The sequence below is a fragment of the Elephas maximus genome, chromosome 12 (assembly GCF_024166365.1).
Source record: "Elephas maximus indicus isolate mEleMax1 chromosome 12, mEleMax1 primary haplotype, whole genome shotgun sequence".
Lineage (NCBI taxonomy): Eukaryota > Metazoa > Chordata > Mammalia > Proboscidea > Elephantidae > Elephas > Elephas maximus.
In genome coordinates this window covers 5,787,864-5,813,366 of record NC_064830.1, presented here as the reverse complement: position 1 = coordinate 5,813,366, position 25,503 = coordinate 5,787,864, and the positions used below count along the sequence as shown (strand labels likewise).

The 25,503-nt window shown below is 39.8% G+C and overlaps 1 protein-coding gene across 1 annotated transcript in view; it reads left to right on the top strand.

The window, feature by feature from the left end:
- Positions 1 to 6,214, top strand: part of DLGAP2 (DLG associated protein 2) — a 1,098,241-nt gene extending 1,092,027 nt beyond the window's left edge. The window contains exons 14-15 of the mRNA XM_049904665.1: positions 3,339 to 3,491; positions 5,987 to 6,214. Coding sequence (XP_049760622.1) covers positions 3,339 to 3,491; positions 5,987 to 6,205 — 372 coding nt within the window. The 3' untranslated portion in view covers positions 6,206 to 6,214. The remainder of the gene's footprint in view (positions 1 to 3,338; positions 3,492 to 5,986) is intronic.
- The last annotated feature ends 19,289 nt before the right edge of the window (positions 6,215 to 25,503 follow it).

Genomic DNA, 25,503 nt, shown 5'->3' with positions numbered 1-25,503 from the left:
CTTACACATCAAAGAAAGTACAGACACATCTGAGCTGCCAGTTCATCTATTTTAATTAGGATCATTAAAAGTGTGTTTTCTCCTAACGTTTTCCAACAGACTGCATGAAAGTTCATCTTGAAATTTGAAGTTACCAACAACGTACCATTTATGAAATAATCAACATTTAAAGATGGGGAACAGAAAGGTTTTGAGTTCCTTGAAAGAAACATAACATATAGGTGCATAAGCAATTATCATGTTTACTGTGAATGTTCTTGCCTCCTCCATACTATCTATTATTATCTTTAAAGGAATTGATTTAGGCTGCTAAGGAGCTTTCTGTTATAATATAGAGTCTGGTAAACATAGGTAGTCACTGTCTTTAGAAACTCCTGAAGTATGATACATATAAGCAAAGATACATTATTCGAGCCTATAAAATGGTCCTTTCCCCTCTGAACAACAGCTAATATTAGATTTAAAATTATCTACTCTAATATTTTTATCCTTCTTAGATATGTCATATTTCATTTTGTTGTTAACCTTAAAAAGAATCCTTTTGAGTTTTGAAATATTCAGGTTGGCTACTTACTTTTTTTTGGTTTCTACCCAATATTGAGGAAACACTGGTGGCTTTGTGGTTAAGTGCTATGGACATTAATACAAAAAAAAAATGGAAGCATTTTTTGGGGAGAAGTGGCAGTGTGCAGGTGACTAGACACGCCTGGCAGGAGAGGAACACTGAAAATACAAGCAGATGTCTTGCTCCTCACAGCCAAATTGCCCACAATTTAAAGTAACATTGGTCGTTGCTGGGAATTTTAAGTAGGTACGTAGTTTTAAGTGGCATCCCGGGCCATGCAATCAGTAATTAATGCACTTGGCTACTAACTGAAAGGTTGGAGGTTCGAGTTCACCCAGAGGTACCTTGAAAGAAAGGCTTGGTGATCTACAGCTGAAGAAGCTCACCCTTTGAAAACCCTGTGGAGCACAGTTCTACTCTAACACACAGGGGGTCACCTTGAGTCAGAGTTGACCACACAGCACCTGGTTGGTTAAGTTTTAAGTCAAAGGAATAATTCTAGAAAATAAGTCAGAAGCCCAACCAGATATTTAGAATGAACAAACATAAACTATATAGGTGATTTGTTACATAATCACTTTGCAGACAATACTAAGAAGATTGCCTCTGAAGCTTAGAGCTTGCACCTTGTTATTAAACATACGATTCTCGGACTAGCAGCCAGAGATCAAATGAAAGCTTACTAGGAGTGCAACCCTCATGCAGACCTCCTGAGGCTGAATCTCCACTTTAAGGAGATACCCAGGTAATCAGCATGTAAACACTGGCTTCTGCAGGCTTGTAGGGCACCACGGGCTGGGAGAAGTGCTGTGCACCAAAACACGTGAATGTCAGCTTTCAGATCAAGTTGAATCCAGATACTCACCCAGGATGTCTATGGATGGTAAATGACTGCTAGTTAACAAAGGGATATAGTAAGTACAGTGAATAAGGACTGAAGAAGAATCGATGCCTTTGAGTTAAGGTGTTGGCAAAGAGGGGGACTGCTAGAAGTACGAACAAGTCTCTCTTGGAAAAAGTACAGCCAGAGTGCTCCTTAGGAGTGAGGATGGTGAGACTTTATCTCACGTACTTTGGACATGATATCAGGAGGGACCAGTCCCTGAAGAAGGGCATTGTGCTTGGTAAAGTAGAGGGTCAGTGAAAGGGAGGAAGACCCTCAACAAAAAATTAAATTCAGACCACCCACCATCTCTCTCTCTCTCTCTCAAATTCAGACCAGATACAAGTAAATGCAAAAACTCAAAGCCCAGTGGTCTTTCTTCACTCTGGGTTAGAATTACTCCAAAGTTCAACATGCGCCTCACTAAATAAAACATTTCCCGTACTGTGAGATAGTGCGTCTCGTAAGTATTTGAGCAGCCAGAGGCTGCCCTCTTGTGGTTCCAGAGAAGGAAGACAGGTTTCACAGGGAACGGAAGCAGCTCTGTTATTGCAGGTCTCAGAAGTTCACTCTGCATGAGGAAATAGAGGAAATTTTGTGGAACTCAGAAGTGTAGTAGGCAACCTTCACCATTAACGTAGGTTGTCATCCAGTTATATAAGATAGAATGAGATCATAACCTCGTTAGTCTTGTTCTTTACAGCTCCTTGCCATTCCATTCTCAAGCCTTCCTACTTCCGAAGCCCCTCAGCGCCCATGCACGGTGCTGGACATGTAGTAAGCACAGAATTCTTTTGCAGAATTGAATACTCTGTAAAAATATAATAATAATTTTGATATGGATGATGACAGACCAGATTCAAAGAATTTTAAACTAAACACATACAAGTTTATGCTATCCTTAATGTGAACTATTTATTAGTGAATTAAAATTGCACATTTAAAGCAATTTCAGACAAATCTTTACTCGCCAGAAACTTCTCTGACTGTTCAAGAGTTACTAACCTGAGAGAGCCTCCCACTGAATTATAGGAACCACAAAGATCTGTACACTTAACCCAGGGTCTGCAAACTCAATGCCTCAAGTGGTGAAAATGGTTTGCCGCTAACCTAAAGGTTGGTGTTTTGAACTCAGCCAGTGCACTGCAGAAGAAAGGCCTGGGGATGTGCTCTGGTAAAGCGTAGTCATTGAAAACCCTGTGGAGCACAGCTCTACCCTCTAACACATGGGGTCACCCTTAATCAGAATCAGCTTGAGGACAACAGCTTTTTTTTTTTTTTTAAGACCACTACAAAAAAAAGGAAATTCCTGTCCCAGGAACGTGTCTTCCAATATGTGACCGCAAAGATCGAGGCCCTCCTGCTTTTACAAACTACCACGTGTTTAAAAACTTTAACATTTGTCAGCTTTCATAGATTCTGAGAATGTATTTTCAAACTGAAACAATGAACAAATGTATTATGTATTTTTAAACTGTGAGCAAATACTTGTACTAACAAGACGAAGCCCATTGCCGTCAAGTTGATTCCGACTCATAGTGACCGTATGGGACAGAGTAGAACTGCCCCATAGGGTTTCCAGGACCATAGCATCTTTACAGAAGCAGACAGCCACATCTTTCTCCCACAGAGCGGCTGATGGTTCAAACCACTGACCTTTTGCTTAGCAGCCAAGTGCTTTAACCACTGCACAACCGGGGTCCTTACATGGACTAAAGTAAGCTGTTATTGAATTATCGTGGGCTTTCTCGAATATTTCCATGATTATTTTAGTCATGCTTGTTCCCAATACTAGGTCTTGGAAGGCCTACGTGGGAAAGAACAGCCTCTCCCAAGCTCTCTGTCCTCTGGGAGATTTTCCTGCTGCTAAATTCTGAATGTGTATTCCAGGATCCCAGCGCCATGCCAAGGCCTACTTCCCAGGACCTCGCAGGGTACTGGGACATGTTGCAGCTTTCCATTGAGGACGTCAGCATGAAGTTCGATGAACTGCACCACTTGAAGCTCAATGACTGGAAGATAATAGAGTCACCTGAAAGAAAGGTAATTATGCCCACACAACGTGATTTCCGTGCAGACTGCTATTCACTGGCATCCTAGTATCTACTAATCAAGTTGCAGAGATGGCGTACTTCAAGTACTAAATCATAATGTATCTTCCTGTCTTTGGTTAGCAACACAGGATCAAATTTTCATTTGTGTGTGTATGTGTTTATATATAAATATTGTGCGTATAAATTGGGGCAGAATTGAAGTCATCTGGCATGTGTAGTAAATGCCAGTTTCTCTTGCTGTATTTCTTGCATATAGACAATTCAGAGAGACAGCAGCCAAAAACTACATGTAAATTTGTAGCTCTAATCTCATTCCTTATAGGGGCCTATCCTTTGAATTATTTTCATCAAACCTTTGTTTTGATTGTATTTAAATGATTTTTCACAAGAAAAGCTTTAAGCCTGGTTACAAGGACAATGTCTTACTCAAAACCCTGTAGTTGTATGGTTGGAGTTAGAGGTAAGACATTTTCAACCTTACTCTGTGGTTTGATAATGTAATTTCCTGTAGATCTGGCAGTCTTGTCTCATAAATTATGCCGAAAATGTCTGTTAACTTTTAAGCTTATGCTTTAATTTCTTCCCTTGAGATATTATCTTCATCAGAGCTAATATATAGGTCTGAATCAGCAGTAAGCACATTGATTTCCTAACACATTTTAGAGAAATTCTGAGTAATCATGAATCTGATTTCTCTAGACAAATATAGTAAATTAAAATAAAATTATAAAGGAAATTAATCCCACCTACTTTGGGGAAGTGATGTTTAAAATACAGCTGAGGGTGTGCTTTTGGGGAATCAGAATGAAAGCCACACAGGTGACTGTCACCATCTGCTCTTCTCCCTAAAGGCTCCGTTGACTGTCCAGGTAGACTTCCTTCCAGGCTAGATGCTAGAGTGGTAACTGACAAATTCCCTTACTTTTACTGTAGAGAATGGGGGCAGGCAAACATAGAAGTGTATATGTTGTACTTAGCCACAATTCTAAGTAATCTTCCATTGGGTGTTGAATTAAAGGAAATAAGAAGTAATGATTCCAAATGGAAATTTTATGCTAAAATACAGTTTACTAAGTTAATCTAAATATATGCAATAATCCTTTTTTCATTCTTCAGTAATTGACAGCTAATAGAAACCTTTTTACCTAAGCTGTATACAGGTAGTCCCCAGCTTATGACAGGGTTACGTTCCCATGACTCTGCGATAAGTGGGTTCTGATGTAAGTCGAACACCTCTTCTTTTTTTTTTTCTCAGTTTTCATTATTATTGCCTTTTATTATCAGTATCTTTATAAATTGATCTTTATTTGTCTTTGGGGATTGGAAACATTACATATAAACTTGCAGCATCAACATCAGAGCTTCCTGCTTCTCCAGTTACATGCTACCTAAGCCAAAAAAAAAAAAAAAAAGGTTGTAAATGTGGTTTGTCGTAACTCAAGTATGTCATAATTGGCGACTACCTGTAGTTCTCGACGGCATTGGGTTTTTTTTACCTGTAGTTCACTCTATGTTTGGCTTTCCTTGTTTATTTTCTACCTAAAACAGCAGCCTGGGGAATAGAAAGGTACCACATTTGTTCACCCTTTACTTCCACAGCTGCTTTTGTCCCCCAGCGTCCAAGCAAATCTGGCCCCCTTTGGATTTGTCATGGAGGCTAAAGGGAGAAAGATACAGAGGTACTTTTTTCCAACCACCAAACATCTGTCTAGAAGAGGAAAAGGGTTCTGGCCCCTATTGTAACCTCTTGTGGGAAGGAACTCATTGACTATGCAGCACTCCAGTCATAACTCCATTATGAAGTAGATCCAGCTGGTAGCGCCAACGTGGTTATTTAGTAATGGCACTTGAACAACACAACGCAGTTTTGGACACAGACCTCTCACCAGAACCTTACAAGCATTATATATTGCATTTGTTGCAGAACTGTGAAATCTGTCTTTCTGGAAAAAAAAAAAAAAAAAAGCATACACATATTTTGGTGTTATTTATTTCAGAATATTAGTGGTCAAAAATAATCATTTGCATCTTTTTACCAACCAAGTCAAAAATCATCACACGTTGTTAATGTCAAGGGATGCTACACCTACAACAGAGAATTTGGCCAAAGGTTCCCTGGTACACTTACATAAATGGTTTCCATGGATGTAATTGGCATTGTTTGCGTTCTGGAGTTTGTGGATAAGAGCATAGCATATGGCAGCAATGTCAAGTGGCAACATCTTCCCCAGGACCTGTGATGCTCCAAAGCTGGCATCACGGGTGCTTGTGAACTCTCAGAGATGACTGGAACTTTAAGAAATGGAGGAATAAGGGTTAAGTACTAATCTAGCAACATATAAAATAATTGTTGTTATTCTTTCTATCCACCAATTTGTGTGTGTGCGTGGGTGCGTGTGTGTATGTGTGTGAGGCATTAATTATATTCACACTGTGTGCAACCATCACCACCGTTTATCAATTTTTACTTTTGATACTTTTCAGGAAGAAAGAAAGGTCCCCCCTCCAATACCAAAGAAGCCCCCAAAAGGGAAATTTCCTATCACAAGAGAAAAGTCCCTTGACCTGCCCGACAGACAACGTCAAGAAGCTCGAAGACGCCTCATGGCTGCTAAGAGAGCAGCGTCCTTCCGACAGAATTCTGCCACCGAGCGTGCTGACAGCATTGAGATCTACATCCCGGAGGCCCAGACCCGACTTTAAGGACAGAATGCTGCAACTTTTACCTTTTTTTTTTTTTCTTTTTAACAAGATGCTTGTACAGTTTGTCACCTACCTGGTAATTTTTGTCTCATTTTCTCCACTGACTACGCCCTCGCTGTTGTGTTCCTTGTACCATAAACACAGTGGAATGCTTTTGATTTCCTCTGAGTTTGCTGAGCTCATTGCAAGAATGACTTCTCTCTTTTTTCTTTTTTTAAATTGATGGTCTGACTTACAATCAGCTATGTTGGATAGGCTTGGTGAGACCTAACTTATCCACCTTGTTCTCAGAGGACAACAAGAAACACCTCTTGAGATGGAACCCAACTTACATTTTGTTATTTATATTTTTATAAATTGTGTGAAACTTAGAGATAAGAATAACAAATAACTATAAATGGGTGCATCTCACCATTCACTAGAGGCATTAGATAACCCAAGTGGAAGGTGCTACAACTTGAAGTGCAGGAAAGAAAGGAACCCGTTTCTCCCTTTAACCTCCGGCTACTTTTCCCCAAATCCAGTTGATTCATCTGCCTACATGTCTGGTATTTGTCACTAATAGAAAATATTAGGCTTATATTGTCAAGCTTATGGTGATGAAAAGTGATCTCTCCAGCCACCAAAATTCCCTACTATATGCTTCTCCAAAAGCCAGGCGATTATACATCTGAACTCATTAAAAATGTCTAGCACAGAATCAGAACATTCAAAACATAAGCTGAATTCTCATACAAGGGAGTGATGGGTGAAAAGAAATTGGAGACTTAAAAAGGCTAGCTCTTTTGTAGCAGGAGTACAAAGGGGGAAAAAATGTCCTTACTTCTATGAAATAGTCATTGCATTTTTTAGTTCCTTTATAACTTAAAAAAACTACATACATTTTGTTCTTTAAGTTCGCCATTTATGTTACATGTGATTTTTATATGTATATATATATATTCTCGAACTGCTCTATCAGTTGACTTTCCAGGGTATCCTTAAAAAAACAAAAAACAAAAAGTTTGCTTGTTTAAATTGACAGTTGTGCTGTTGTAAAAAGTTTAAGAAATATGAATGTGAGTGGTAAGTATATTTTAGTTTAAATGGTAAAGATGAAATGTAGTTTACATTTGCATTTTTCCAGAATTCTTTTGTCCTATGCAGTATTGATAAGCCAAGAATCTATTTCTTGCTTGTTTTAGATGTGAAGAAAAAAAGGTCACATATTGTGATTTCCAGCTGTAGAATTTAATAAAAGTAATTCGTTTTCATGGCTCTGATTGGCACTGGAGAAAAAAAGGAACCACTTAATTGAAAGGCTTTACATTTTTTTTATAATTAAATTCTGATGCAGTAATCATTATCTCAACACCACTTCTGGAAAGTTAGAATTGCTATTCAGACATGTATGCAAAAGAAGAGCCTATCAAATTTATCCATTTGATCCCAATTTCAGAATTCTCACTTTTACCCATGGTAAAAGCAGGATGGCAGCTTAAGACAGATGGTTCTACCAAGCTCCCACGTCTTCTGTGTCCCTGCTTTAAGGAATACCATGTGCTTAGCCGTAAGCGGAACAGTTTTCGGTTACCCTGCAGCACTTTGTTCTCTCACCTTGATTCGCACTTTAAAATGTACCCAGCTCACTCTGCAGCCTGGGGCATCAGCAAGAGCATTCAGGGAGGTTCTGACACAGTTGGGGCATTCTTTAGGGACACCGTTTTTCCTGTCCCTCACATTCCTCATTCCATCAAGCATGGGGCTCATTGGGCGCACAGTTGATGCTAAAGCATGTTTAGCTTCAAAGTTTTACTTTTTTAAAGCTGAGTAGTTAAGAATTCCCTATAAGAACAAAACCCTGTACATCGAACCTCGTATCTGGTATATATTTTACCAAACAGCCTTAAAATATATTTGGAAGCAAAAATCAGTAAGAATGTATATCCTTGAAAAATGCAAAAAAAAATCCCTGAAGTATTCTTCTATAAATGAATTCTACTTCCCCAGAGTGTTCAAGACATTTTTCTACCTGAAAAGTTAGACCCTGAGTAGTGTACAAGAATGATGCTTCTTCCTGTGTTCACTATACTATGTTAAAAACAAATATAGTGGCAAGTTTTGGCACTTTAGACTGTAAGGTGAACTGCTATTTAGAAATAACCACAGAAAAGCAAAGTGTCTAGTCTCTCATTAAAGGAAATGTCAGATGCTAACATGCACACCAACCTACTCATATATGTGTATCTACTGGCAGCTGATGTGTGTTTTATCTAATGTCCTTGAACCTGTAGAAAGGATGTAAAAACAGATTATAAAAATTAGACAATAGTTATTTATCTTAGATCCCAGATTCTATAAACCTGACTTGAATGAGAGTATTCCCGGATTTGGATTAATTTTTGATGTTTTATATATTCATTTTTATCTCATAATCCCCAAAAGTCCTGGCCTAAACCATCCCTAAATGAGCAAATACACCTACGACTAAATTTTACAGTGGCTACTGATGTGAAGTGGGTGACTGTATAAACCCCTGCTCGGGCCACTGTGTTTCGAAGATTATTTAATGGTTGAACAGATGGCTCCTGTAGAGCCAATGGAATGTTAACTGTTCATTTTACATAAATAAGTGCAATATATTCAGTTCTCATACAGGTGACATTCTATTATGAAACGCAGAAGATAAGCTATATTTCTGTATTGCAGAGAAAAATAAAACTGTTTATAATACTTGTGTTAGTCAATCAAGCTAACTTAGTCCTTTGTAGCAGATTATAATACAGAGCAATGGTGTGATCGTTTCACCTTATTTAAGATACAATTTTGTAAAAGATTATACATAAGTTTGAGTTTCTAGAATATGGTTGAAAAGAACAATGCACAGTGTTCTGAGAACGTTATTGTGAAGCAAAGTACACGCTCTCCATAACCACATACCTATATTCCCTAAAGATAGAGCTAATACCTATTGAAGCTCAAGATTACTTTAGAAATCGTTTTCCTCATAGCCAACAACTCGAGATTGCCATGCTGAACTTTAGTTAACTTTCAAAAGCAAAACACAAGTATAATAAACAGGATTCTAAAGTTTAAGAAAGCCCAGAAAAGGAAAATGTCACTTGCTAACTAGAGTGCTTTCAATGTAATTCATCTCATATGTCTTCATTGGTTATCATTGTGCTTAATGTAAAAACGATGATCGGTGATAACTGTTATCATTTTTTCTCAGCAAATTTCTAAAACCATTCTAGAATGGTATACAAAGAATGGAACTGTTGTATGATACTAGAACAGTACATTTTTGCTTAAAAAGTAAATGTTGTCTACAGTTTCAACTTGAGATAATGCTAAAGACTTCAAGTATTAACTAGAAAAGTGTATTATTAGAAATAAACTACATTTAAGGTTCTCTGTTAAAAAAAAAAAAAAATCACCACTAAATCAGTGACTTACCAAGTGGAGAGAATCCCTCCTTGCTGGCTTCTATGGAAGTGGCCAAATTTCCTGTTGGAAGAGAACACGATTCCGGAGCACATGAATGCATGGGTTTGATCATTTCTTTTGGACTGAGTGTTCCATTTGCCCTGTCTTGATATTTGCCTTTCTAAATATTGTTAAGCAGCTACTGTTTCCATCACTTTGATTAAAAGAATCAGTATTATATATTCAGGCATCTCTACAGTTTTTGTTAGGTCCCTATAGCAACCTCCCCAGTCCAGAATGGAATTGTATTGAAAAGTTAAGTAATATTGCAGACATTTGGTCAAAGAGACCGTAGTGACTATCGGATATGCTGCCTTTAGAATAGTTCTCTGGTTTGGGCCGAATCTTTCCGTAGAGAATAGGGAGAGGGCGAGCTGGCTAAATCTTCACCAGAAAGTCATTTTCTTCGGCAGTAACTTGATGAGATTCAAGCCAGACCTCAAATGGTCCTGGGGATTTAGAGGCCAGTGGACTATTTTAAGGGATACACAACTGATGTTTGAGCTGCTTTTTAACTAGGAATATCAATCGGCCTTTTTCAGAGTTATGAAAGGTACCCCCACGCTGTCCAAACGGACAGAAATCCAAGGTGCCATGACTTAGGAATATGTGTTTGCTTAGGTTGATCATCATTGTTGTTGTTAGGTGCCATCAAGTCAGTTCTGACTGATAGCAACCCTACGTACAACAGAACAAAACATGGCTCTGTCCCGTACCGTCATAGATCACAGTCATCAGCATTATTGTTTATTGGAGACTTCCATGAATCTTTGTGGGGAAGGCAGAAGGAAACGTGTAAGAGGCAAAATGTCTAATTGTGGAAGCGTTGCCCGGAACAGTACTAGTTTGGGAAGTGTTCCTAGATACAGTATTTGGCCCACACTTCTGAAAACTGGAATATTCCTACCTACAAGCATAGAACCAAGGCCCCAAAATTACTAATTTCTACATAGTTTTATTGTGCGTTCATTTCTCAACCATCATTTTCTCAATGCTTCAACTCCCAATTTTTTTTTCACTGCAAATTACCATACTAAGAAGGTCGTTCAAGACAGTGGTTTTCAAATCATACTCTCTTGGAACCTCCTGAAGATTCTCTTTTATTTTTATCTGCATATTTGTTTATACTTCTTTGTACATTCTCATCAAATACAAGATTACAAAACTTAGGGAAAAAAAATGAAAACCACAGGCTTAGCAGATCAAGAATATACTCAGCAGCTGGTTCATTAGTATCTTTCTATGCACTGGAGCAATGAAATTTTCTTCATTTAATACCCCTTTGCCACCTGCGTTAAAACACATCGCGCAAGGTCAAACTGGATCCTGGTGCCTACACAGCAGAGGTCCATCCCGTCACTTCTATTACGTCGATAACCGCAACATTGCAGGCAGTGAACAAAGTACTAAAGGAAAAAGTAAGCTCTTACCCTTTAGGCTAAGTCCTCCTTAGCACAAATGGCTCCGGAATATTTTAGAAACTAAGGAAAAGTTGCCAGAAATCTTAGCCAGCTAGTCAAGCAACCTGGGTTTCTACTCATACATCAGCCAGCGATTCATTTTAACTTCACGTCTCGATTTTGTCTATAAAGCAGGGATTATAGTTCCCGTCCCTTATCTCCCTCACATATAGACTGTGAGGATTGATGGCGTATTGGCTCCAAAGTCCTCTGAGCTCTTTAAACACAGGTGGTAAAAGTAGAAGTTATTGTTAAGGATTACATGCCACAATTTAATTTCATAGTCCTTGAATGCTGTCATCCCAACTGTGTGGATAAGTTTTATCCCATTGTTGCAGATGCTTGCAAAGGTCAAGGCAGGTCGTAACTATCTCAAAAATAATCAGGATATACCAGATGCAGTGACATTTCCTTGGAATACAGCCTCGTCTAGGCAGCAGACTGCAGAGAAATTTCATGACGGTTTGGAAACAGAGAAATAACTACCAGAGGCATTTCTCCTTTTCTTCTGCCTTTGATTTCAAGTGTTTCTAGGATGATTGTGTGAACCAGAACTGGGTACCCACTAGAATTAGGCAATGTTTTCACCATTACTTGAACTCAGCTGCCTCTTAAATTAAATGGAGAGATATTAAACTAAACTTAAGAAAAAAATAATTTGGAAGCAGAAAACCGAGCACCTGGGGAGTGCCAAGAATGGAATCAGACATACTGACCAAAATGGCTAGAGGCTTGTGGAGGCTTGTGGAGTCTAACCCCTCTCGTTCCGGCTTTCTGTAACTATTCCATTTCACACTTCAGGGAATGCAGACGTGGTCCATGGAAATGCTTCAAGAAAAAAAAAAAAAATCTTTTCATCCTTGCAGCATTGGAAAATGTCTATAATTTTATCAATTGCTGTCCTAACACTGGCATTTCCACCCAGCGTTAAAGTATTCCAAGTTTCAATCTAAACACTTGACAGATGACTTCTTTGCAGAGGAAATGTTAGTAACATACTACAAAAATACTTTTTAAAAGATTTTGTATATATACAAACTAAGGTAACAAAGGTTTACCTCCCTAGTTTCTTAGATTTTACGTGACTCTTCATCATTGGTGCTTATTCTGAACCTGAAAGACTTGTGAGTCCAGTCTTTCCTGTACTCAATGGAGGAGAGGAAATAAGGAAATAAAAAAGATTTATGCAAAGTTTCTTGAAATATAAATTAATCTCTTTCAAGTAGACCCTGGTCTCCATAGAGAGTATGTTGGTTTCTGTCTGCCAATCCACGAGAAGGAAGCTCTAAGTTGGTTTGTGATACCGTATGAATGCCACTTACTCATTCTTTGATTTATCCCCTGACCCACCACCGTGACCCAGCCCCAACCATTTTAATAAGATGATCATATCACTTTTAAAGGGCTCAGCATGTATGTCTCTCTCACTCCACTTTATAACTGGTGTGCTGTACTAAAAAAAGATTTCCCCTTACAAGTAGGAAGACCTAGGCTACTTTCAAACTCTTATTTCCGAAAGATAAGCCACTTTCCTCTGTATACATTCTTCCTGTCTAGAGACACAGTTCACATCGCATTCTCCATAGTACCTACCAAAATACCCAGGTGTGGCCTAAGGACTCAATTCAATGCCTCCTATAGAAATTCAAGGAAAGTTAGAACCAGGAAATTAGCTGTTTAGTTAAAGTTTTAAAAAAAAAAAAAGTATATAAATATATATATAAATATATACATATGAAATCATATCATCGGGGATGAACTGAGTGCCAAATATTCAACATCTGTACAAAGTTACACTTCACTAGAATTATACTATTTTATGTAATTCTCATGCTTTTATGATTCCTTTGATAAATGCTATTTAGTAGCATGCAGGATACCTAACTAGAATGTAGTGTGCTATCCACCATCATCACAACAGTTTCTTGCTTCTTGTTAATGACTTCTTATCAGAATATTGGTCATTCCTTTAAGACATTGAAGGATTGCTTTACTCGAGTTCCTTTTTTTTTTTCTTCCCATGACTCTATTTTTCACTCTCAGCTGATTGTAAGAAAAATGTCCTCACCATTTGCTCCGTAACTCTTCTATGATAACGCCTCTTTCACTTGGTTTCTGTATTGCTGATACTCATCTCCTGTAAATACTTCTGCAATTAAATTTTTGGAGAAAAGTGATGTTTACTTTTTATTGGAGTGAATTCTCGTGTTATTTTAAACTCAGAAAAATCATAGACCAAAGAGTTTTATCCAGAAAAAATTACATTCTTCCTCCACCATATATTTTATTGTCGAAATAGCCTCCATTTCCCTCTATATCAAGGACAAATGGACATTTATTAAGGCTACGGATTTAATATGTATGCAGGAATGACAGAGACTCAAATGAGTTTAAAATCAATAAATCCCACGGTATTTAGTTAACGGTTGCTTTGGACTCTTGAGTTGCAACAAAACTAGACACACGTCACAAGAGACAGTCATATTAACAATACAGACTTGTCTTCACTTCTGGTGCTGCTGTAACACGAATACCAAGAGTGGTGACCTTAACAGAAATATGTTTTCTCACAGTTTAGGAGGCTACAGGCCAAATTCAGGGCACCGGCTATCTGTGAAGGCAGCTTCCAAAGCCCCTGCGTTTCTCCGTTCCTTCGTGGCCCTCACGTGGCATTTATCTCCCTCCCCCCATTTGTGCTCTCGCTTCTGCTCTTTTAATGATTCAGAAGTGATTCGTTTTAAGACACACCCTACACTGATATTGCCTCATTAACACAACAAAGAAAACCCTATTTCCAAATACAACTGCATCCACAGGTATTAAAAAAAAAAAAAAAAAATCATTGCCATGGAGTGGATTCCAACTCATAGCGACCCTATGGGACAGAGGAGAACTGCCCCATTGGGTTTCTGAGGAGCAGCTGTTGGATTCGAACTGCCAAACTTTTGGTTAGCAGCTGAGGTCTTAACGACTATGACACCAGGGCTTTGCAGGTGTACAAGTTAGGATTCCAAAACACATATTTGGGGAACACAATTCAATTCACAACAAGGCTGAATGTCAGCTTAGTAGTGTAACATCCAGGCCTCCTGTGGCAGAAAAGCGTCACTCCAATTACGACAGACCCTCCAGTTGCCCAGCAGTGACGTCAGTCAGCACCTCAGGAGCGGACTCTAGATGGTCACTGCTCTAGCTGACCAGTTGTTCCCTTCCTCATTTCTTGTTCCACCATGCCTGTGGCTCCCTCACTTTCCTGCTGTCAACTAGACTCACTACCTTAATTCTGACTTTGTTTCTTCATTGTTGGGCCTTCCTGTTTTGAGCCCCACCCCCACCCCACCTAGTCCCCCAGTTAAAAAAAAAAAAAAAAGTTAAGCGAGGACAGAATTCTTGAGGAAGGCCACCTTATACCCAGTAGTGCCTCTGCAAATGTTCATCATAGATGTGCTTCGTGCATTTTTCCACACTTTTTTTCTCTTTACCTGCTTGGCAACGAGCAGCTCTGAGGTTAGATTATGGAGGCAGCTCATAGCGACTCTACAGGACAGAGTAGAACTGCCCCCATAGAGTTTCCAAAGTGCGCCTGGTGGATGTGAACTGCTGATCTTCTGATTATCCCCCACAGCACTTAACCACTAGGCCACCAGGGTTTCTATGAGCTGGAATCAACTCCACGGCAATGGGTGTATGTGATGGAGGTGGGGAGGTGAAGAACAACAGTCCCTAGGGAATATCAGGACAGGTGTGGGAAACAGGGTTCTTTTATGTGGCCTTTCTGGGCCTGGGGTTTGCAATTCTCCCGAAATGATTGGATAGGTGGCCATTTGACAAAGGATTGGTTGCTTTGCTCTCAGCCTAAGTGGTTTGCATGGATTTGTCGGTTTATGACCTACCTAAGGTATTGGCTGGGGCCCCACCCAGTGGCTGACCTTTACCCAGATTGTTTAGGGAGCCTGCCTTGTAATTGACAAGGAGCATGTGGGCTGGTCTATAAAAACCGGGGAACCTGAGGGTAGAGCTGTCCTGATGTAGATGAGGGTTGTTGGTGGGTTTTCCCAGAGTCCAGCAGGGCTCTTGTCTGAAGCTGCCCTGCTTGATGAAGGGAGAGACATGTGCTGTTCTTCTGGGATTTTCCTAGACCTAACCCATATGGCTTTCCCTGAGCTCTTTTCTTGACATTGACCCTGAGTTGCATCCCAAATTGTATCCTGTTACTTGTCTTTTTACCCTAATTAACTGTGAGTTAGTCTGTGAGCTCTTGTGAGTTGTGTGGCCATTGCGGCAACTTATGTCACCCAGCAGGGAAGTAGAGAGTGAAATAAGGGAGAAGTGGGAAGAAGTGACCTCCACCTCATAGGAACCAGCCTTGATGCTGGTCCATGATGTTGTTACTAAAGGTAAGAACATTTTCTAATTTTCCTCCAGTGCGGCATATATAATTGGTTGAGAATTCTTGTTGAAGTACGTGAATACCAGTGTATTAGGTCTATTCAGAAAACTGAACCCATAAATGGTTATGAGTCCTTTATTTAACTCTATTGCAATCATCATTTATAAAAGTTTTCAGTTGAGATACAATTTCTAAAGAAATCAAGAATACATTGCTAATATTTTAGTCTTTCACTTACCCTATTTCTATAACACACATATCTAGCAAAAGGAAGGCTTCATGTATTTTTCTTTTAAAATCCCATAATCCTTTAGTAAAAGTTTTAATTGCATGGCACTTCATTTAAAACTTTACACTTTTTATCTACAAGTGGTTTAACACTATTTTCCAGAGGTCAGTAAAAATGCAAGGGAAGCTATGTGATATTCATTTTAAATCATAACATTTGATTGAGTTGAACCTTTTAAAGTAGAATGCAAGAGGCACTGATTAGAAAATGTCAGATGCAGCCATCTGGACGTCTTCAGTTATTTGAAACTTTAAATGAGCTCCCTTTTGAAAATTAGAACGTTGAACAATTTTCTGGTTCTTATTTTTGTTTATTTGTATATTGTGAGCTCTTAAGTTAGCATCACTTAAGGTAGGTAGTAACACACAGATGTTGTAACAGGAAAGAAGCAAGATTTTAGAATGCACTACTTCAAGCTCCAGCCTCTAGCCAAATAACGTCAACCTTGAATTCTTGGGTGTGATTCATAACAAATTTATTATTGTTTAAAATTGACGAAATGGATTTTCTCTGGACAATTAAGGTCCAGAGCAGGTGATAATCCATTTCCAAATAACCTCATTACACTGCTATGGTCTCTCACAATTTAGAATGTGAGAAATTAAATTTTATGCCATCAACACAGTTTGCATAGCCCCGATTCGTGAAGATATAGACCATGTTTCAAACGTGTAGCTTTGCACGTATCCCCAAGTTTCGACTCAACAGTAGGTCTTCCATGGCTCAGCCTTGCTCTTCATCACCATTTCCCTCAGGGTTTCCCGGCCTCCAGGACAGAATGCCTCACTATTTTGAAAAGCCCTATAATAGAATATTGCTGTTTAATGAGCCTCCTCTCGCTGAGGGTCCCCCTTCAGGTCTACTACTGCTCCTGAATCTCTACACCCTCCATCCCCCTCCCCAGGGATGGATTACCCAATAAGCAAGACATGCGGCCTGCCTTGTGCTTGCTTACTTATCTGTAGTGCAAAATTTCACCTATTTTTCACCTCATCAAAGATGTAGTGAAACCCATGTGAAATTGCGCACTACAGGTTATTGAGTAAACACAATTACACCCAGGTGTGCCTGCTTACTGTAAGCCTGTGCGTACCTTGCTTAGTGGTTAATCCACCCCTGCTCCTACCAAACACTTCCCCCTTTTCCCCACAACACAGAACCCTACCGTAAGCAACAGGTCTTTCTGGAAACTGAGACTCTGCCCCTGGTGTGAGCACTGTGAGGCACCTGGGGCTGATTACAAGCCAGGCAAGTAGCCATTCTTCTCTAACTCCCGTTTACCCTCCTTGTCACAGTCAATTGTATCGCCCTACAGGATCCTCTCTTCCTGAGCTCACACAACATCAATTTTCCATAAGGCTTATCTATATCACTGCCAAAATGCTGCGTCTAAAATTTAAATTCCTCCAGTGGCTGCTTTTGATTAAAGCATTGCAATGGTTCCTTATAACATTCACAGTAAAGTTCAAACTCCTGTAGATGGCACAAAGTTCTTCATAATCTGAGCTCTGCCTCCCTCTCCTGCCTCGTCTCATACTGCAGCCTGCTCTGCCCCTAGTTCCCAGCCGTAACAAATTACTAGCAGTTCCCAGGTTTGTGCACCATTCGGTCTCATAGCTCTGCCTCAGAACTCGCCATTCACTCTGAGACGCTTTGCACCCGGCCCTCACCCCCATGTACTTACAGAACCTATCCCAGCCTTTAAGCTACTCAGCTACCACCTCTGAGTGTCTCCTTCGTGCTCCTCAAGGTAAACTGATCACTTTCTTCTCCCAAAATGATGCTCAACCATACATTTATTATGTCACATTAAGTGGAATGTATTTATTACTAATAGGTTTGTGGCCAGATAGTGAGCTTTTTGAGGGCAGGAACTATATCTTTCAATCTCTGACTCCCAACGAAGTGCATGATGCTGGCTATACACTTGTAGTATTTTTACATATATTTATAGATGACTGATGGGATAAATTGGTAAATTCAACTCTTCTGTGTACCCATTAATCATTCGTGGGTTCATGAAATATTTATTGCGCAACAATTTATGCACTGGAAACTGTGCTGGAGATTCTGTAGTTAGGAAAATATAATGGATCCTGCACTTATGTTCAACTTCCAGGTAGAAGGTATACTTTAAGACAGCATCAGGTCTGTGAATGGTCCAATATTTTATTTAATTACAAGTAAGTTAGCCTTGTAGGGTAATGCTATTCAGCTATAGGCATCCCCTCCTCACGGAGTCAGTTTTGCTCTTCCCCGAAGCATGCTGGGGACAGATTTGGGATGGACTCGGGCTAAAGTACGAGGCCAAGAATGGCATGACTGGGCCAGTGGCCAAGGCCAAGGAACACCTTAGCAACAAGAAGAAAAACATCTGGGCCTGGGCATGAAGTCCCTGGGAACACTGTCTGTCCAAGGACTCAGGAGAAAAACAAATGAGCCTCAGTCCTAGCTGGAACAGTATATAAGCTTGTGTCCCCTACTAGGTGGTTGCAGAGCACTAAACTGGTCCAGCTGCCCCCCTGGGCTAACTGTCCTGTAAATAAGCTCCCCTAATTTTTAATAAACTATATGCCATGACTGCTGGTTCCAGAGTCTGTCTTCAGTCTCTTGGAGATGTGGCTGACCTTGGGTCCAGGTCCCACTGGGTTGTTACTATACCATGGATGCTGGTCAAAGACACGAGACTCCTGATCAGAGACAAAGGACTTTATCATTCGATGCACCACAGCAAAAACCAAGAGCATCAGAATATTTGTGTTGGTTCCCCTAGCAAGTATGTCCCAAGGGGCAGTGTCATGTATCCTAGACAAATTCTTGGAACATGGCAGATATGCATTATGCTGAGGACCACTAAGCCTGGAGGACCTACTGTTTTAATTTTATTGTGCTTTTGGTGAAAGTTTACAGAGCAAATTAGTTTCTCATTCAAAAATTTATACACTAATTGTTTTGTGACATTTGTTACAATCTCAGCAATGTGTCAGCACTCTCCCGCTTTCTACCCCAGGTTCCCTGTGTCCATTCATCCAGTTTTCCTGTCCTTTTCTGCCTTCTTGTCTTTGCTTTTGGGCAGATGTTGCCCATTTGGACTTGTACACTTGATTGAACTAAGAAGAACACTCCTCACATGTATTATTGTTTGTTTTACGGGCCTGTTTAATTTTTGGCTGAAAGGTGGACTTTGGAAGTGGCTTCCATTCTGAGTTAGCAGGATGTCCAGGGGCTATAGTCCCAGGAGCTCTTTCAGTCTCTGTCAGACCAGTAAGTCCAGTCTTTTTTTGTGAGTTTGAATTTTGTTCTACATTTTTCTCTGTTCTACTGTTTTACAGGAAACAGTAAGCACAGCCCTGAGAAGTGGCCCAGGTGAACAGAAGTCAGGGTCTTGTGTTCTTGGCACACCTAACGAGGTATATTGTTATTGTGTGCTGTCAAGTTGATTCCAACTCATAGCGACTGTATAGGATAGAGCAGAATTGACCCACAGGGTTTCCTAAGTGATAATCTTTATGGGAGCAGATTTTCAGGTCTTTTTTCTTGAACTGCCATTTTTTTTCTTTATCACCATCTCAACATGGCCTCTTTTTGGTCTCAGTCCCGACCCTACCCCATGATTTCCAAGTCATCCTTCTCTCCTTCAAATGCCGCTAATATTGGCAGCAGCTTTGATCTGCTGGTGACACTCTAACTTGAACCACAAGGCTAGAAGGCAGGGCCTCTGAATTTATGATGAGTCAGCTTGTCAGAACTGGACTACCCTCCCCCAGGCCAGGACAAGAGCAGAGTACTCCTTCTCCACAGCACTTGCTATTGCAGGTAATTTCATTTATTAAAATCTAGAATCTAATTCCTAAAAAAGATCTTTGAACACCTATGAAGCTCTTTAAATTCTCCAAGACTGGCCATTCAAAGGTATTACTTGGCTCACTGCAGATATTTGGCCTGAAATTTTGAAAAAAATTATAAAGTATTTTAAATGTTTAGCTCTAATATGAGCTTGTTTAACTGTATTTGACTAAGAAGGTAGTTTCATCAAATACTCCAAACAACACTAAAATTCTAGAGGTATTTGCATCCCTAATCCGGAATTAGCAATTTCCCTGTGAAGCACTGTTGCCTCATCTCTCTTGGAAACGTGACTAACTGAAGTTTCCAGAGGTGAGTTAGGAAGTTGGCTTTTGAGCTTAACAATTCCCTGCACATATTCAATCCTAAAGAACCAGCCTACTTTGGCCATAATAATAACCATGAAGAAATTGCACAGGGGTTCTTCATTGGAATCAAGTAATTGACACCCAGCCAATCTGTTCCACTGACTCAGGCATGAATAAGGACTTACAAACGGCTAACAAACTTTAGAAACAAAGTAAGATGTATTTTGTTATAGTTGCCTAAGAATATTTTGATGTTTAGGCAAATGATGTTAGATTCACCAGATCAGGTCCAATTCAAAAGCTTTGCAGCAGAAAAGGCCTTCCACAAGAGGGCAGTGTGTTAACATACTGGCACAGCAGATAGTCTACAGGACTCGCGGCTAATTGCAATTGACAACTATAAATACTGTAATTAAACACCAATGTTTAAGTTAAATTAATCACTTAAAAGCAATGTTATCTTTACATATTGATTTCTGTTCAAGGATGTTGAGCAAATAGGGATTAGTAAAACAACATTGTTCTCAAAATATGAGCAGTTTAATGCAAGCTGTCACAGAAATTATAGCTGCCCTGCTAAATACAAAATATTATATTCTTTAACTAGCAATTCTACACTAATGCTGAACTAATTGGATATGACTCAAAAAGTGACCACCATGTTGGATTAATAAGAAAAAATAGTATGTTACATAGCATAGGAAGTGACGGCAATCTTTTAATTCTTAGTGAAAATCAACCAACAATTTTTGTATCTTCCCAGGCATTTGTTGAGTGTGAAATATCTATCAGTTAGCACTGGACAGTGATCCCACACACATGGGTTCTCCCATAAATGTTCCTCTTCTATCGTTACACCCCAATAGCAGGAAATGACAGAGCATCGAGAGAGAGGAAGAAGTCTGTGTACTGGGCAGTGTAGATCCGAAAACCCAAACCCAGTGCCGTCGAGTCGATTCCGACTCATAGCTACCCTATAGGGTAGTCGCTATAGAGTAGAACTGCCCCACAGAGTTTCCAAGGAGCACCTGGCAGATTTGAACTGACGACCCTTTGGTTAGCAGCCATGTAAGTCAGACACAGGTATTGTTCACACCTACTTGGGGAGTTTTCCACAAGAGCTTCTGGGCCAACTTGTATAATTTACAGGTTTAATTCTTGTTTTAACTTTTGTTTTAATTCCTATTTTAATTATTTTGAATCTACCTGGATGTTTCCACCATTTTAATCCTTTTACTAGAGGAGGAAAAAAGGAGGGGGGAAGAGAGGGGGCGAAAGAGTGATGCAATTTATTTAGGAGCTATACACAATGAAAACTTTTAAATGACACCTATTTCCTATTCAGGAACCCTGGTGGCACAGTGGTTAAGAGCTATGGCTGCTAACCAAATGATCTGCAGTTTGAATCCACCAGCTGCTCCTTGGAAACCTTATGGGGCAGTTCTACTCTGTTTTATAGGGTTGCTATGAGTCAGAATTGACTCAACAGTGACGGTTTTGGGTTTGATTATTTTCCTTTCACCCCTAGCCCATGACGGATCTCAAGCCAGGAGATGATCAAAAGACCACTCCACTTTTAATTTATTAGGTTTGTTCTTATAAAAGAAATCACACAGAATTTTGCTGGGCTGTAAAACACACGAAAAAGCAAAATGAGCCCGTCCTGCTGATAAGGGCTCAGCTTTCTCCCATAGCTGGCCTCTCCTCTGGCAGCTTTACCCCTCCACAGATTCCACACCCTCTCTCATCCCCTACTCTCACCAAAACTTTCTTTACATCAAAAGCAAGTCTGTTCCTGACTGGTTCCACTTACTCAGGACTCTGATAACAGGGCTTATTTTTTTTATTGATTTATTTGCTACCATGATTGAAGAATATTAAACTTTGAAATCAAGTTTCTCTAGCAAGGTTTTGCAAATCAGCACAAAGTAATTTCTAATCCATGATTCATTCTAAAAACAAAACATACTCAATATCTGATTTAGTAGCAGATGGAAAACAACAGCATTCTACCACTTGTCTATCAGTTTGTCATACTGTGGTTATTTGCGTGTTGCTATGATGCTGGAAGCTATGCCACCAGTATTTCAAATAGCACTAGGGTTACCCATGGTACACAGGCTTCAAAGGAGCTTCTAGACTCTAAGACAGACTAGGAAGAAAAGCCTAGCAATCTACTTCCAAAAATTAGCCAATGAAAACCCTATGGATTAGGAAACCATATGGAATGGAAAATGTAATAGCTAAAAATATAAACACTAAAGAAATCTATACATAGGAGAAAGAATGCGGAAACTGGAGGGTAGATCAGAAGAACTGATACAGACTGAAGCATAGAGAGAAAAAGAAGGTAAAACAGTAAAGAGCATAAGAGTTGTGTGAACTTAAAGGACAGGTGAATAAGTCTAAAATATAATGTAATCGGAATCTCAGGAGAAAGAGAGAAAATGGGGCAAAAGAATAATTGGAAGAGATAGCAGCCAAGAATTTTCCAAAAATGATGAAAAACATCCAGCTGTAGGTTCAGGAACCGCTGTGATCACTAAAATGAGTAAATAGAAAAATCACACCTAGGCAATTTTAGTAAAAACTGCTGAAAACAAAAGTTAAAGAGAAAAACGTTAAACATAGCCAGAATTAAAAAACTATATTCTCTTCAAGGGAGCAACCAATAACAATGAGAGCTTATTTCTCAACAGAAATACCGGAAAAGCCAGAAGATACATTTACAGAAGGGGTGTGGGGGGAGGAGGGGAGAATACCAACCTAAAATCTATGAGAAAAAAAAAAAAATACTCTTCAAAAATTAACATGTACTTTTCTTTTCTCCTTCCTCCTCTTCCCTAACCCATTTATTGCGGCCAGACTTTTGGTTAGCACACCCAGAAGGGGAAAGCCCAGCCTGTGGGGGCCCAGCTTTGGGCTGACACAGTGCTGGAGGGTGTGGCAGGGCCTCAATAGCCAGAGCAGACCTAGCCAACTGCCCTCCCTGGCCTTCCCTTTCCCTTTTGTCAGAGCTGGGCCCAGTGGATGCTAGGAGGGCAGCCTGTCTGAAGTGGGGCTTTCTAAGTAACTGGCTTTTCCTCTTTTGTACTTCCCTTCTCCCTCCTTCCCTCCCTGTCTGTCTCTCTGTCTCTCAGAGGTAGGGAGTGCTAAGCTTCTAGCTAGGAGGTAGGTGGATGGATAGCTGGATAGAAACAGTTTAGTTGTGTGTGCATTCGTGTATCTGTATATGCATAAATGTCTATTTATTTACACACACACACACACACACACACACATCCTGGCTTTGTCTGTTGAGAGGTTTTCAAAGGAATGGCCCTTCAGTAGCAGTGACCTTACCTGCCACCCAGATCTTGGTTTCTAAACACCTGTCTCAACCAAAAGGAACCAGATCCTTGGAGAAGTGGCTGACCTCGGTGCTGTGGCAGAGAAAATGTAAGACTAACCTAGGACATCTTACTGTACCAGAAAAGAAGGCAGCATTCATAGAATGGTGAGGTATCAAAGAGACATGGGAGCCAGGTAAAGGGTCCCAGTAGCTAACTCTGGGAGAACTTGAGTAGAAAAATAATAAGTTTTAACCCTTTGTATAAATATGAATCTGTGGGCCCAATTAATTGAAGAAATAAATAAATTGGCATTTTGTTATGAAAAGTTAAACAATCTGATTTATTTTCTTGACTTGATGGGACACTGCAGATAAGCAGGAAGACTGGGAGCCGTTCAAAGTTGCTAAAGATGCCATGGTTTGAATGCAGATTACATGGGAAGCCATCCTGAAGCATAATCCGAGAGAAGTGTCGTCTAGAATTAACATAAACCTTTGAGCCAAAAAAGCCCCTTTACTTGGGTTCAGTTTTACTGGTGCACAGAATCCCTTTGCAGTGTTTGAAAACTCAATCTATTTAAAAAACATCAGAGACCATTAATTATGTGAAATAAGATATAACTATAATGTGAAGAGGCACATTTTTAAAAATCAAAGCATGCTAACAAGGTAATTTCTCCAATAGAATAGTCATGAGTTTTTCAGATCCTTTGAAAAAAGAGTAAAGATGCAACCTAGTGTTGTGCTAAAAGGAATTTTAGTGAAAAGAAAGGGACCAGAACTTAAATATGGTATAATGGCTTCCTTGGAGTGGTAGAGAAGTAGGTAAAATTAGACTTGGGAGTCATTATGACTTGAAATCCAATCCTAGTTCTGCCATTCAGTAGCAGCATGACATTGGTCATATTATTTTGCCCTTTTCCACTTAGTTTTCTCATCTTTGAAATCACCATAACTTTTATTACTGCTGTTAGGTTAATGTGCCTGCCAACTTCATACCCATTGCCATAGAGTCAATTCTGACTCATAGCAACCCTATAGCAGAGAGTAGAACTGCCCTATATGGTTTCCAAGGCTGTAATCTTCATGGAAGCACACTGCTACATCTTTATCCCAAGGAGCAGCTCCTTAGCAGCCAAGCACCTAACCGGTGTAACACCAGGGCTCCTTGGTACTTCCTAAGGGCTTCAAAAGTGTTAGCTGGTATTCTCATTAGCTCTAGGCTTAAGTTGTGTGCTTTGAATGTATTATTTTTGATATCTATATGCTCTCAAGCTGAACGACAGTGTGATTTGGTGAACTACTTGGTGGCTGGACATCCTTACTCTAAGACTGTGGGTGAATGTATAACAGAAAAACGGGGTGAATTTCAAGATCACAAGACAGATGTGCTAAAATATGAATTCATTTTTCTACATCTGAATTTAATTCTTAAAAATCAATAATATATCTGAAGCAAAAGGAATTTAGTCACCTCAAACATTTCAGGTGTAAAGTCAAATAAGGAATGTCTCCTTGGAATTTTTTTTTTAATCAGTTAAGTGCATTATTCCTTCCGCAAGAGACATTGAACAAGCACGTCCACTATGCCCAGATGTTTGTAATCTCCCACAGTAAGTGCAGGGATTGGGCTGGGATTGCCCTTGAAAACTACAGAGGGGATTTGCCAAAATGCAATCAAAATTGCAAGGCCTAAATAAATCTACGGTTTTATTGTATATATATATGTGTGTGTGTATATTTTAGATATGTATAAAATATTCATGTATGTATATATACACAGAGTATCATACAAATTTAAAGTGCTCTGAGGTACACAGTATTAGGCTTTCATTGCCTTCTCTGCCCTCCAGTCCCAGAAGTCCGTGTGCCCTCACCGACTGTGTTCCCTCAGTAAAGCGTTAGCTCCTGTGTGCCTCCCTTGACAACACAGGGAACACATTTGGCTGCTTCCCCTGAGGCAGCAGAGTTTCTGTATGACACTGCCCCCAGGCTATCTGTCTCAACACAAGATGCAGCTACCTCCACTGTGAGAATTATACGCTGCCCCCAAAGTCCCACTCTTTCTCCTGTGCTGTGGCCATGCTAGGTGGGTGATGGTGAGCCTGCTTTACAAGGCTTGTCACACCCTGGCTCCATCTGAGAATCAAAGCACAGAGGCTCTAGGAGATGAAGAGCCCATCCTTAATTCTCTCTAAGTCTTGCACTT